The 14,812-nt window shown below is 40.9% G+C and overlaps 1 protein-coding gene and 1 long non-coding RNA gene across 4 annotated transcripts in view; both read left to right on the top strand.

Annotated features, from left to right (window-relative positions):
* The window catches only part of ATMIN7 (HOPM interactor 7), a 63,021-nt gene that overhangs the window by 38,814 nt on the left and 9,395 nt on the right, over positions 1–14,812 (top strand). For all 3 annotated transcript variants that reach the window (XM_077358361.1, XM_077358359.1, XM_077358360.1), the window contains exon 34: positions 13,475–13,570. In XM_077358361.1, coding sequence (XP_077214476.1) covers positions 13,475–13,570 — 96 coding nt within the window. The remainder of the gene's footprint in view (positions 1–13,474; positions 13,571–14,812) is intronic.
* On the top strand, positions 4,555–8,043 carry LOC143851820 (uncharacterized). The gene is made up of 6 exons (XR_013236518.1): positions 4,555–6,966; positions 7,077–7,164; positions 7,242–7,333; positions 7,422–7,643; positions 7,734–7,827; positions 7,905–8,043. It is a non-coding gene; the product is annotated as an uncharacterized LOC143851820 (long non-coding RNA).

Genomic DNA, 14,812 nt, shown 5'->3' with positions numbered 1-14,812 from the left:
ATGTAAATGTAACACCATAAATCTAAGAATATCATTATCTTTAATCCAAAATCGTAACTTTGCATATTTAAAGTAACCTCACCCAGGTGGCTCTTCTGTCTTCGGGATGGGAGCCACCGGACCCTCGAAAAATGAATCTGAATTTCGATGGATCCAGCCTAGGTAGTCCCGGGCGAGCAGGAGTTGGTGGAGTCTTGAGAAATGAGCAGGGAACCATGAGGTGGGCTCCTCATCCCCTATTTATAGGGAGAGTGAATGCATGAGAATGTGACACCTGTCCATGGGTCCTTGTGGTCCCCAAATGTCACATGTCAAATCCTCAACTACCTCATGTGGTCCCCTCCATGTGGCCCCAACTATCTTGCCACCCCATCAACCCCCACTTCCTCCTCATTACAAATTTACCCTTCACTACATTTATCCTCTCAACACACACTTATTACAACAATACCCTTACTATAAGGCCTCTCAAATACACTCTAATTACAACCATACCCTTACTACAAAGTAAGAAAAACCACTAAATGACTATTAGTATGTAAAACCCAGGGGCTTCAATCGGAGACCCAGTCCACATCAGTCTTCAAGAAGGGTTTCTATAAAATAGAAACTGCTCCAGTTGTCAGTACTTAAATACACAATGATTTTTAAAGCTGAAATTAGAAACCAAAATAATTAAAACTGTAATGTTCATCCAGCTACTTTTAAGTCCTGAAATCATAGAAACTTGAAAAAAAAACTCTAGCAATTGATGAGGGTCTCTCAATGAGCTATAAAACAATATATAAATCACTTAAATGTTCACTCACAAAGTTACTCCTTCTGAAAAATCAAGATATCTAGAAATGTCTCAGATTGGATTTGTCTCTTCGTAAGCTTGCAATTGGTGCCAAGTTATTATCCAAAAAGTATCAAGTGTATTAAGGAGTTGAGGGTTCGAGACAAAATGTGCATGTGTAAAAGGGGGAAACATCCATAAAATGGCAGAGATAAAATACTCCCAAAGAGAAGTAGCCAATTTGGCATCCAAAGAGACCCAAAGTTGTTTTCTCCCTTTTCATTCCGAACTTTTTTGAGAAAAATGATACAAGGCAATCACCATTCAGCCGCATCTTCATATTATTAGCATAAATGACCTATCAGAAGTCACTGGAATAGTTTCAATGACCACCTTGCGACATAAAGTTATTCTTATTCTGACTTACCAATAAGGTTGAACAACACCAACGGAGATAAAAAAAAACACCAACAAAGATCACTTCACTGTTGTTCTCAGATGCTCGGGCATTCCGTCTCCGATTTAGAAATTGGAGTGTGTGACTTGCGAAGCAAAGCACCCTGAATTTGAACTCGATGCAATGATGTTTTGAGTATTCCTCTCGGGTTCCATAACACCCTAAACCTTATATCTAAATAGAGAACTCAAAAGAAACCCTAATTTACATGCGTTTGGATCGATAACAAAAATCCAAATAGAGGGAAAGGAAACAATGTATCAAAGTAGCAGAGAATACGCACCTTGAGAGGACTTGAAAATAGAGGAACCATGTAGAAAATTCCTCGGAGAATAAGATCGAGGATCTTTGTAGATTGCTTTGGATTTCGTCGAGGGTCAGAGGTCGCCCGAGGGAGCATATTATCCCCTTGATAGCAAATATGTTATTAAGAAAGAAGAGAGGAATAAAATTGGAAAAAACTTGTAAAAATGTGTTTTAGACGTTTTAAATGGAATTGTTTTTTCAAAAAAGAAAAGAAAAAAATGAGTGATCTGCTTGTTGTAACCGACATTTACGTGATCAAATATGTCTTGGGCACAAGCAATAGGAGTGATCTGGTTGCTCTAGAGAAGTTATCATGGGATAATTTAATTATAACTAGTAGAGAAAGTTATGGGAAAGAAGATAGAGAAGAGGTACACAAGGTGATCAAATATGTCTTGGGCACAAGCAATAGGAGTGATCTGGTTGTTGTAGAGAAGTTATCATGGGATAATTTAATTATAACTAGTTGAGAAAGTTATGGGAAAAAAGATAGAGAAGAGGTACTAAAGGTAGAGTAAAAAAAGTGAGAAAGATTGGGATTTGAAAATAGCCAAATGATTGGATGGGGGATATATGCTGTTCAAATGTGGGGAAAGGGAGGTAGGGTTTTATTTTTGAGAAAAGTACGGAATGCGGGCTGATGTTTGGAGAAATTATGGATTGCGGGCACCTTTTAAAACAAGAACGAAACACGGGCTAATCTTCAAAATCGGGTGGGAAAATGACCCCAATACCCTTCTGACACCATCAGTAGTCCTGGGATGTTGGTCCTCATCATTCACTTTTACATTATTTTATTAGTTTCTTCGGAGGGAAAACCCCCTGTATTTAATGCATCTCACCCCCATTTATGTTTGGCGCACTGCACGAGGTTTCGTTCGGTTCGTCTGAATGTATATTTGAACCGACAGAAGCTTGGGTTCGTTTGGATCCTGGCCGTCGGAAATAACTGCAGACAGAAGGATGCTTGACACGTCGTAAATAAACTTTTTCGAACGGTGGCGCCTTTATTTACAGCTGGTTTGGTTTGGATTCAAAATTTCCATTTGAACCCAGAGTCCCTTGGGTTCGTTTAAATCTCCGTCGTCGCCAATATGCATAGACAATCAGATCCACAACTCGTGGACATCTACATGGAACGGTGGCGTCTTTTACTATTACCGCCGGTGTTACTAAAAATTTAAACCAATACCGTCCCACCCTTGCATTTGTTCATCAAACTCCCTCCGTTCATCAAATCCTCTCCCCCCATTCGTTTCTACAGTTATTTCATGTTCCATGTTAGTAAGTAACGTGATATCTGGAAACAAACGGTGGGGACCCCACCGAAGTAACGTCATTTTCTAGATTAAATGGTCATGTGAAGAAAACACTAAAATAACAGTGGCGTTATAACCTACTCGTGGCGTTTTCGAATCACCTTTCTTATCTTACCTTTGTGATCATAATACCGGTGGCGCTATCGTGTTCTGGTGGTGTTATCGATTCGACTTTCTATAAAAAGCTAGTAAATTCGATAGTGATGGTGTTTCCGGTGGCGATACGGTAGCAGTAGCGCTATCGATTCGACCTTGCCTCATTAACAGGGTAAATTCGATAGCGCCAGGTGGCGTTTCCGGTGGTGCTATCGATTCCACCCTGCATTATTAACTAGGTAAATTCGATAGCGCTGACATTTCTGGTGGTGTTTGCTGTGGCATTATCAGTTCCACCTTGCCTCATTAACTGGGTAAATTCGATAGCGCTGGCGTTTCCGGTGGCGTACTGATATGACGCTGGCGTTGTGTAATTCTCTTGTGGCGCTAATATATAGCGCCGGCGTTATATTAATTTCCGATAGCGATTCCGTTGGCATACCCTTTTGAAAGGTGTATTGTATGCCACCGAATAGGTAAAGAACGCCACCGGGAATTAGTAGTTTGTGTTACATTCTGTAACCTTCCCAGATAAATTTTAACTCCTCACTGCCCCACTAGTGAGGAAGAGTAAAACTACCATTCCTTGAGATGGGTTGGGTAGTTATGTTAGGTGTGATTTTGATTGTAGTTGAAGAACTTAATTGTTTGCAGGTTCCGTATGATTCGAGGTGCAGTGCCACCAATATGAAATGGATTGTGATATTAATTACGTCGTCTTAATTTCCAGATGGGTTGTGATGTAATCAGAACTTAATATCAAATGGATTTTGGCCTTGACGACACGACTAATGAGTAGTTTCTTTGTATGCTTCTAAGAATTAGTACCTTAGTGAACTCGATTTGTTTGTACTGGCACAGAGCTTTTATGAACTCGATGACGAACATCCCACAATCGAACCTAGCAATACAAATTTTAGTGGTTGATATTATGTAACCTGCACCTGAAAATAGATGAAGAGGATATTGTCTTAACGGTGCACGAGGAGTACTCACGAGTTTTCTTGCTTTGGTCTTCTTGTTTCGACGATATCTTCTTACGTATCCGCCTCAGGTTGAAATCTTTTTAGAACCCTCCTAAAGAAAGTAATCTGCACGCAGAGATTATTGAGAAAATCCATCCACCGAACTATGGAATATCACTAGGCAAGAAACCTACCATTCCCCTTGCAAGCTTCCTACAATGAGCTCTGGCCAGTCAATCATACATTATATTTTTTCCTTTGTTCATACTGACCATTAATAATATCCAGTGTTTCCCGGGATTCTGTCCACCCCATTCATATCGCATAGGAAGGAATTGATGATGGTCGCATCTTCCTTACCATGCTTCACAAGCTCCTAAAAAGCATGGCAATTAAAGGGCAACGCATAAGCATGGGATAAAAACAGAGGCTATGGTAATGCTAAAGCGTTCAGGTCCAGAACTTACTGAGACATAGGTAGGGAGGCATACACATCGTTTGTCCGCTGTCTTGGATATAGAAAGATCGGAGTACACATTTATCACCTTCAAGGGAATGAGATTTATAGCTAAATGAGATAAATTATTCGAAATATGCCTCGGCGATATATATGTAAGCTCTTACTAAGGTGGGTACTTGCCGAGCTGTGCACTAGACCCTCAGGATGATACAATGTCCTCAGCTCCTCCTTTGAGCAGTGACTTCTATTGGTAATTTGTAGAGTCTTACTGAAGAAAGAATCAAAGTGTTTATTGTATGCACTATGGAACAGAGTAAATAAATTGTGTTATGGTTCTAAATTACATACTCGAATTCGCTGCTGAAGTAATCAGAGATAACTTTATCCTGAGAGTGGGGATCAAGTAGGTCATATGTCAGTTTCTTCTCTGCCCACGACGTTCTGTGTTGGATCGTAAATCTTGTACTGACATCCCCCTCTTCTGATGATTCAATTTGTGAGTCAACGACCTCTTCGCCGTCTTCTGACATTTCGATTTCCGGCTCAACCACATGCTGGACGGCTTCAGGCAATTCCATCTCCATCTCAACCGACTGTTGCCCATCTTCCCTTTCCTCGGGAAGGCAGTCCGCATCTGCCTGCACCATCAAGCAAGTGTTTGCTTATTTTTCATTGCTTAAATACCAAACGGCATAATGAACAACATATATTATCTTTCATTATATGCTTACCTGCTTTTCGGGAGTTGTAAGTAGATGGAGCTCACAATCATCTGGAACTATCTCCAGTCGCACCTAATAGAGAGACAATTACTCAGAATTCGAAATTAGGTAGCTGGTAGAACGAAATAAGATAATAAATAACAGAGTTTTATTATTATACCTCGTCATCCTACAGCCCTCTCACCATCTCCAGTAGATTGGCTGGTTTGCGTTTAGATTTTGTTTCTTCCCATATGAGGAATCTGGGATATTTGTTGTTAGCACTGGTATAGGTCGTCAGGTGCTCGTATAGCCAGACCTTTTAATAAGAAATAAACATGTGAGGGAGAGTGTATAAAAGTAGATATGCATTTTACCCCTATGGTTTTCACTCTTACCTGCACACAGTAGGGGCAGCCAGGGAGGTAAACCTCCTTTTTGGATCCTCCACTGCACGAGATCCTATCAATGCTACTAGGTTTGTGGGACTGTGAGAGTAATTCGATTAAATTAGGTGGTCAGTTAGTTTTGTTTCATGTATCAGACGTTGCATTAGTATTAGGCCTAAATATCAGTGGCGAAAGAATACCGATGAGACGTAGTCGCAGTGCAAATGTGCCTGCATGGATATTTAGCAAACCATCTGTAAAAGCAGACGAAATATGTGACAAAATCAAAAGTTTAGTAGGCAGCGATAAGGAGGACAATATTGATTTGGTTGTTAAACTTCTGTTGTTGCTCTTGTTCAGTACATTTCTCTTTAATTAGACAGACCACAAGGTGGACGCGTCGTTTTTCCCTTTTGTAGACAATCTACAAAACATATCAAATTTTGCATGGGCATATGCTGTCTACGATTACCTTCTTCAATCTATAAATAGAAGTGCAACTGGCAAAGGTCATCTCACCGGGTGCTTAATTGTCCTTCAGATAACGCATTACATTCTGGCAAATCCAACAGTACAATTGTAAGGTCTTACTTGAAAACTGTAAAACGTATATCCACATTACCTCAGGTATGGTTGTTTGAGCACACTAATCTATTGCGTTGCAATCACGCTGAAGCGATCCCACGAATATTTAAATGGAAAGGTACTGTACACAGCAGGAGGATTGAGCATAAACGAATGTTTACATTGGTGAAGGAGATGCAGTTGGGTGACTCCCAGATGAGACATCACAATAATTAGTTAATTTAATGTGCATGTCATCTGCATCTTTTATTTCGTCTCAGCAGTTGCTTGCAAAATGCCTAGGTCATCAGGGTTCTAGCACCGACTCCGGATGAGGTTAGGTTTATGCCTTCCATGGACCCGGTAATGTATTATCGTCACCGATATTATATACATTTCATCCTTCTATACATCGAGATTTTCAACACACATCTGTTATTGTGACAGACCAATGTTGTTCGAGTTCCTGAAGATAACCAAGGCAAAGCAGATTAATCGAACCCTATAACGGTCCTTGACAATCTTATGACCCTTGCTTCCGTTGCGCATAAAGGTGGCGATACTACGGATGAAGCTGATGATAGTCTCGTCCAACAGGAACCAGCGGACGACATTGTGTATGTCCTTCATCAAGAGCTGTTACATGAGAGGTTGCTAAGGAAAGCTGTCGAAGCAGAGACTTTGGCGATGAAGGGAGAGCTACAGACAGTCAAGTCACAATATCAAGAATATGATCGGAAGCTAAGGGAGCTAGCTAGGGAAGTAAATGTGCTTAATAAAGAAGGGCAAGCCCAACTTAACCGTGTCAGTATTATACAAATGGATGCAAATGTTATTGATCGGTCCGATAGAACAATAGTGTTTGAGGGCTGCAGATCCATGAGTCCAGTCGAGACGATAAGTTGGACGCCTTTTTGGCACTAGGTGAAGGGTAAGGAAGAACTAAAAATCCCATGTCTTTCTATTTCAATGCAGTTAATCTTTGAATGAGATATTGCTAATTCATGTACGTCGATTGAGCTGCTCTCTTGTCTGTTATAGGGAAACAATAGTAGATGGAGAAAAGGATTTTCTAACGCAGAGCCATCTTATGACCCTTTATAAATTAAACGGGCTTGTTATAGATTCGGTGAGCCTACTGAACACCTTCCTAGCAATAAATGTAGTGGTTGATCCTTGACTTATGCCGGCCAATTTTCTGTGTAGGTCATTGATGTTTATGGTGAGCAGCTTAATCGAATGGATGAAAGCGGAGCACATGGTAAGGGTCGGTGCATTACCTTCGGTGCCGCCTTGCGGTAGGTGAAAGCCACCATTGATTGCCTTCTAATGAGTTTTATAATTATCCATTCCATGGTTTTTATAATTACTACCTTGTAAATGCAGGCAAAGCTAAATCAAGCCAACCCCCTGACCATGCCATCTCTAGCACCATACCTCAGGGGCTTAGACGGGTTAGACCGCATTCCCATTAATGACATCAAACGAATACTTCTTCCGATATGCACCGGAGTCTATTGGGTTCTTCTTATGGTAGATATGGAATGCAATGCATTCATAAAGTTCAACTCATTGGGCTTAGAAGGCACCCAACCTATAGAGAGTGCTGTAAGTGCTCTCTATGATTAATCATATATTGCTTCCCAATTTAGTTGGAAAAAACCATACTAACATTATATATAATCAATGTCGGCACAGGTGAAAGTTTTTGAGATATAATTAATAACCCGCGGAAAAAATCCCGAAGAGTGGCCAATTATGATTGCAATAAAGCAACCTTGCAGCGCAACGAGTGAGTCTATTTAAACGATTCTCTCTATGATCTCCCCTACTGAAAATTAATCATGCGTACCACATCTGTGCGTGCAGATTTGATTGTGGGGTATTTGTGATGAAGTACATGGAGTGCCTACTGAGGGACTGTGACTTTTCCTTCACGGCCGACGAGATACCTCATATAAGACGCAACCTATGCAATCAATTTTTGGCCGGGGTTTGTGGAAAATGTAGGTATAGGATGAATCAAGGGTATCTGCATGTATTCTGTTAGGGCAACGATTTTCCCGCCCCCTACTGTAATTTAGAGAAACGGATCATCAAACATTGTTAATGTACATGCCTATTTCTACCAAATTATCGTTCATCATACATTGTCATTCCTAAACAATATTTTGCTATTACATGAACGGGAGTTCATTAACCGGTAGCAAATCACTAGCGAACACTCCTATATACCATAAAAGTAACCCTAACCCATCTTCTTAACCCAGCATGTGAAGAGTTAATCTAATAAAGATAAGAAAAAGCACAACAATATTTGATCCGTGCTAGACAACAACAAATATGCCACTGATGTGCACAAACCTAGGAGACTGAAATCCTTATTTTAACACCAGCGTAATTAATTCAAAACTGATAGTTCTATTTTGCTAGCGAACTTTATCAGCCAATACGCCGGGGTTTTTAATTTGTAACGTTGGCGTCCCATTAGAAACGCCGCCGTTATTTAAAAATGCCGGCGTTTGCCACCCGATAATTTTTTTATAATTCTGGAAACACTCATTTTTGATGTAATTTACCCACATTCTCTATAATACTAACACTCACTCATGGAATTTACCTAGACAATACTAACACTCATGGAATAATTTACCGAGACAGACATTTTCTATCATCATACTAACACTCATTTCTCATGTAACAAAAAGTTCATATATTATATTAAAAGTTAAAACAAACGAAAAAGTTATATATACAATCTAAAGTTCATCCGCCTTGGGACAAGCCTCGGAGCCATCCTCGAGGGTGGCGACCCTGGTTATCGGAGGAGTGGGAGGAGGGGGATTGGAACTCTCAGCCAGGCGTGTCCTCTTGGCCACCGGCTCTCCAAAGAACATCCGGAGGTAGTTACTGTCCGGCAAAGCTTCCACATCCACGAAAGGGAATCCTGGCGGGAAGGAGAGGTCATATTTAGTTTCGCGCCGTCCCTCAGCCATTGTTGAGAGAAGAGAGTTGCAGATTTACCCAGTAGTTGGGGACGATTCGAATGGGATGAGAGAGAAGAACCCAAGGCACAAATAAATAGACGTAATTTGGTGACGGTTCGGGTTTGCCGCCAACTGGAACGACGCCTCTTAATGATGATGCCCTTTCCAATCAGGTCATTAATTCTCAATAGGTACGCCATCAGTGCAAGGGATATACGCCATCGGTACGCTACGTGGGTGCCATAAATACCACACCACATCCGTTGGCGCACTGCACGAGGCTTCTTTAGGTTCGTCTGAATGTGTATTTGAACCGACAGAAGCATGGGTTCTTTTGGATCCTGGCTGTCGGAAATAACTCCAGACGGAAGGATGCTTGACACATCGTAAAAAAACTTTTCCGAACGGTGGCGCCTTTCTTGACAGCTGGTTTGGTTTGGATTTGAAATTTCCCTTTCAACCCAGAGTAACTTCGGTTCGTTAAAATCTTGGCCGTCGCCAATACGCATAGAAGGTTGGATACACGACACGTGGACATTGAACTGGAACGGTGGCGTCTTTTACTGATACTGCCATCTCTCAGTATTCACCATTTTCTTCATTCGAACTCTTTCATTTCATCTCTACTGTCTATTCAACCCTGCTTTCAATTTCTGGGGCCGTTATGTCCCTAAATACAGAGACATTGTCCCAACTCTTGATGAACAAATCATTTTAGTGAGGTTCTAAGTTCGTACCATATATTCCGGTGGCATCCCTTATATTCCGATGGCGTACCGTATATTCCGGTGGCGTACCATTTATTAAATTTACCCAGTATCTAGGTATTGAATCTGGTTTGGTTTTTTAACCAAAAATTATTTGGTGGAAAATCGCGGACATTTTGCATCAGATACTTCATTTATGATGTAACCACAAGTTCATATCAAATGGACTGGGCCTTGACGACATTAACAGAACAAAGAAGAATGGTATTGATTAATCAATCACCTATACACGGGTTTGAACAAACAGTCATCTACTACTACACATCTTCTAACAGTCAGCTTTCTAAACATTTGTATTGAATAGAAAATAAAAGTAAACAGAAAACAAAAGGTTGATAGTAGCAACTGAAACTCCTATACAACTGGCAAAAAGGTGTTTTCGGATCCTTAGGGAAGATTTCCAGAGAAGGAGTTCTCGCCTCCTCGATAACGAGATCTGGGTCCGACAAATCCGAGTGAAGAAAATCACTCTGCAAGGTCTGCCTCGGGAGGAACCTCCGCCTGTGAAGGACCAGCACCCACCTATCTGGAGGTCACACACCTTATCCCCCAGTTGAAGGAACTCGGTGGCGAACTCCAGACCCCAAGTCTTGGCGCGTCTCACCAATCGTTGGAAGTTTCCAGCAAAGGTTCGGAGGCGCTTCTTGGAGTACATCTCGCACGTGTCCGGGGATGGAGTGCGAGATTTCGAGGAACCTTTCTCTGGCTTGTTTCCGGACACCGGAGGAGGAAGGGCTGAGAGTTCAAGGGTTTCTTCTTTAATCTCTTCTTCCGTAACTGCAGGATCAGCCTCCGGCGAGGAGTCCACGTCCACTACTAGAGCCTCAAAGAGCCCTGGTGTAGAAAGATCGAGGTCTTGCGCCATTGTTGAGAGAAGAGAGTTGCAGACTTGCAGTAGTTGGGGACGGTTCGAATGGGATGGGGGAGAAGAACCCAAGGCACAAATAAATAGACGTAATTTGGTGACGGTTCGAGTTTACCCGCCTCCTGGAACGACGCCTCATTATGATGGTGCCCTTTCCAACCAGGTCGTTATTTCTTGATAGGTACGCCACCGGTACCCGAGATATACGCTACCGGTACGCTACGTGGGTGGTACAATACAGCTAGTTACAACATACGTACTCCAACGGTACAAAAACTGTGTGCCACCAAAAAGGAAAATGGATACGCCACCGGTATAATGCAGATACGCCACCGGCACAATACTGATACAAGAAGAAGGAATCTACAAACGGAATGATGCAAGTACCATGGACCAACATACGAGGATGATTGATATCATGTCAGAAGGACCGACATACGAGGACTCCACCTTGGTCCTGATGGTGTCAGAAGGGTATTGGGGTCATTTTCCCACCCGAATTTGAAGATTAGCCCGTGTTTCGTTCTTGTTTTACATGGTGCCCACAATTCGTAATTTCTCCAAACATCAGCCCACATTCCGTACTTTTCTCTTTATTTTTTTTATTGACGGAATGGGAAATAGGGTTTAGAAGATGGTTTTGGGTTTCAAAATGTGTGAAGGTGGGGAAAAAGGTTTTAGGTTGTTTGAAGGTGCGAAAAAGGGTATTGGGTTGTTTGAAGCAGTGTTTAAAAACTCCTTGACTCGGCAAGGAACTCGCCCGAGTCGACTCCTTTTTACCTCTGCCGCGTTCCGCATTGCACCACATCCATGTTCCTCGTTTTGCCCTACAGAGTCAATAAAATCCTATGACTCTCCCAAGTTATGACCTTGTCAACCGCATTCTTGGCTGCATCCGCGCCGAGTCGACAAGGATTTTTCTTGGCCGCGTTCCGCATCAAATCCGCATTTTTAAAATTGCAAATAGGGCATTTTTTGAAGCTGGACTTGGGTCTGAGAGTATTGGAAGATGAAGAATAAGATTTTGTGTGCGGAGATTGGTAAGTTAGGGTTTTGGAGGATGATAAATTGTGGTTTCAGTAGATGAGAAATTTAGGTATTCGAAGGTTAGGGTTTTGAATAAAAAGACGATATGATTTAGAGAAGACTTAATAGGATTCGAAGAAGATAAAGAATCAAATTTGGACTCTACAAAAAGAAGATAAATATTCAAAGACAGTGTCTAGGGATTTGAAGAGTACAAGCAAATAACCAGGGATCTAGGGTTTCAAAGAGGAGAAAAGAGTGTGTACTTCTCTTGGATTGAAAATAACTGCCCATGAATCATGATCAACCGAAACTCTGATTCTCAAAAGAGAGGAGACGAGATGAAATTTGTGTGGTGGTTGGGGGCAGGGGGGGTGTCTATCATTTTTGTTATAAAACGTCCATACAATAGTTTTAATATGAAGTTATTAAACTACCCTTAATGAGATGTGTCATGATTCTGTGTTATTTCTAACATATTACATTGCCACAAGGACACTAATATTTGGACATTTAATGTAAGTACTGTAGAAGAATGGAGGAAGAAGGGAAGAGACAGAAGAGAAATTTCTAAATATGATATTATGACTAATTGTGCGGCACTTCTCTCTTATTGGCATAAAATATAATTACAAAAATGGCTAAATTCTTCTTGCAACACATTGATAAAGAAAGAATATATACCAAGGTTGCTAGAGCAGGAATCCAGCGGGAACCGAAGGCTCTCGGAATGGTCGGAAGCGGGAATCGTGAAATCGCCGGAGAGTCATCGGAGATTTGCCGGGGAGTCGTCGGGAATCGTTTGGGAGTTGGGAATCGCCAAGGAATCTTCGGGGAATCGTATTTCACATAACACTAAACTGCAATTCCCAAAAGTGGGAATCATGTTTCTAGGGAATCAAAAACCGCGATTCTCGAAAGTGGGAATCGGGTTTCCGGCGAATCCGAACCAGGATTCCCAGTTTTTGGGGATTCGGGAAGATTGTCGTTTCGGATTCGTGAACTGGGGAATCGCAGTTCCCCACTCTCAGGGAAGAATCCTGCTTCCCTGATATATACATCTCAAATGTCCTTTAAGCTAGTGCATCTATATGTATGTGTGTATATGTGTGTTATGTCAATTATGGCAGGCTTGTGAAGCATATCTCTAAGTTGGTTTCGATGCGTCGGTGACAATATCAACAAGTTGATATTCAGATATAACAAAAGGTGTAGTGATTGACTTGTCAACTACCTTTTCTTGGCCAAAATGACAATATACTTCTATTTTTTAGTGTTTTCATGGATAGGGTTGGAGGTGACATGAACTTATCACTTGGTTGTGACAATATAATTCCATGGGAGTGTCCTGTTATTATCTTGGTCCACTATGTGGCTACCAGTTCATTCTCTGTATTTGTTTCGACATGTGTTTATGTCACCATGCAACCCTGTATGTACTCTGAATGTGCACAGTCCTCTGATTCCGATGTAATAGGACAATTTTTTAGTGGGTATGGCCCCTGCAGCTTACGTGTCCTTAAATTATGTCAAAGCTTTGCAATTGTTGCCTTGGCCACTCTTTAGAGTATTTGCTCTCCCAGTGCTAGGGGTCATGGAGGAAGAAGTGATCAAGGAGAGAGACAACAACAGTAGAAATTAACTATTCCCTTTTCTTATATGAATATATAGGGTCTATTAATATTGTAGCTGTTAGCCATTGATGGTCCGCTCTATATTCTCTGCGCTTCTAGGATTTTAATAGATTTGCTTGGTTTTGGTTTGCAAAGAACAATAACTATTTTGCTCATTCAGGTTCTTAAAGGTATGTGCCTCATGAATAGTCAGATATTCCGAAGACATCTTAGAGAATTCTATCCGTTGATTACTAAACTAGTGTGCTGTGATCAGGTAATTCTTTTGTTCCTCAAAATTTTATCTATTACCTTGCTGCCAGTAATTCTTCAATTTTTATATCCTAGACTAGATTTCATGTAAAGGAGAACCATACAATCATGACTTATTTTTATTCTGAGCATCCATGATTGGCTATTCTAAGCATGCATGATTGGCTCAACTAAATCAACACGTATAAGGTTGGCAGCAATGAAGAACAATTATTATTTTACTAGCATGGCAGTGTTTTAAATTCTTACAGGAACATGAAGCTCATATACTGAGAATTATTGCTGTGGAGATGCCTACATAGTCAACTCAGAGCATGAGCAATATCTATAAGAAACAGTTGATTTTTTTTCTCTTAAGAAAGTGTGAAAACTCGAATATGCCATGGAACACCACGGTTGGTACTGAATTAGTTTTTAAAGTACTTGATTGAGTTATTTCCGGATTTCAAAAACAGAGTTGCACCTAAAACTCGACCCTTGTCCTAAGTAAGATGAATCAGCTTTGCCTATTACTCGATCAAGTTTTAAAACACTGAGTCACTTAATACACCTTTTGCATCTAATTTCCAATTAATTGATAAGAAAAAAGAAAAAAAACTCCAATTACTAGCCAGTTACTAAAACACCACTAAGTAGTATGCATTGCTAGTATTAGCTCATGCTCTTAGATTCCCAACATAAATGAGCGGCTATATTATTTTCTTTGTCAGAGCCATTTCATTATGTACTTTCTCTTCAAAAGAAGATCTTTAGTAGATCCATCCTTGGTTGTGATGAGAACATAATTTTAAAACTCTCCGGTGTCATCTTGGACTCCCCTGAGTCAACTCTCTTTTACCTCGGCCGTGTTCTTGTCCAAGTCCATGTTTTGCCCAACGAAGTCAATCAAAACTCCTTTGACTCTCTCCCTAGTTATGACTGCGTCAACGGAGTACTCAGCCGCATCAACTGAGTACACGACTGTGTTGTGCCGAGTCGACTAGGATTTGCTTTGGCCGCATTTTGAAACACTGGTTGAAAATGATATGGGCTTGGCCACTATCTTTAGGATTTTTATGTAATCAACCTGAAGTTTTGGGATGTTTGGTTTACATCCTCATTTAGCATAGGTAACCTTTGACATAAAACTTTTACATCTAGTGATTGTAGCTGTGTTGACATGTGCTTAGAACTTGAGCAATACTAATAATAAATGAGTGGTTCACCCTTGAGGTGAACACACCTTTTGTTTGTTGCCACATGTTCT

The sequence above is a fragment of the Tasmannia lanceolata genome, unplaced genomic scaffold, assembly GCF_043159265.1.
Source record: "Tasmannia lanceolata isolate RefF3 unplaced genomic scaffold, GAP_Taslan_0.1 ptg000018l, whole genome shotgun sequence".
NCBI classification, from domain to species: Eukaryota; Viridiplantae; Streptophyta; class Magnoliopsida; order Canellales; family Winteraceae; genus Tasmannia; species Tasmannia lanceolata.
Note: the sequence above shows the minus strand (reverse complement) of the source record. Positions and strands in the feature narration are given on the sequence as shown.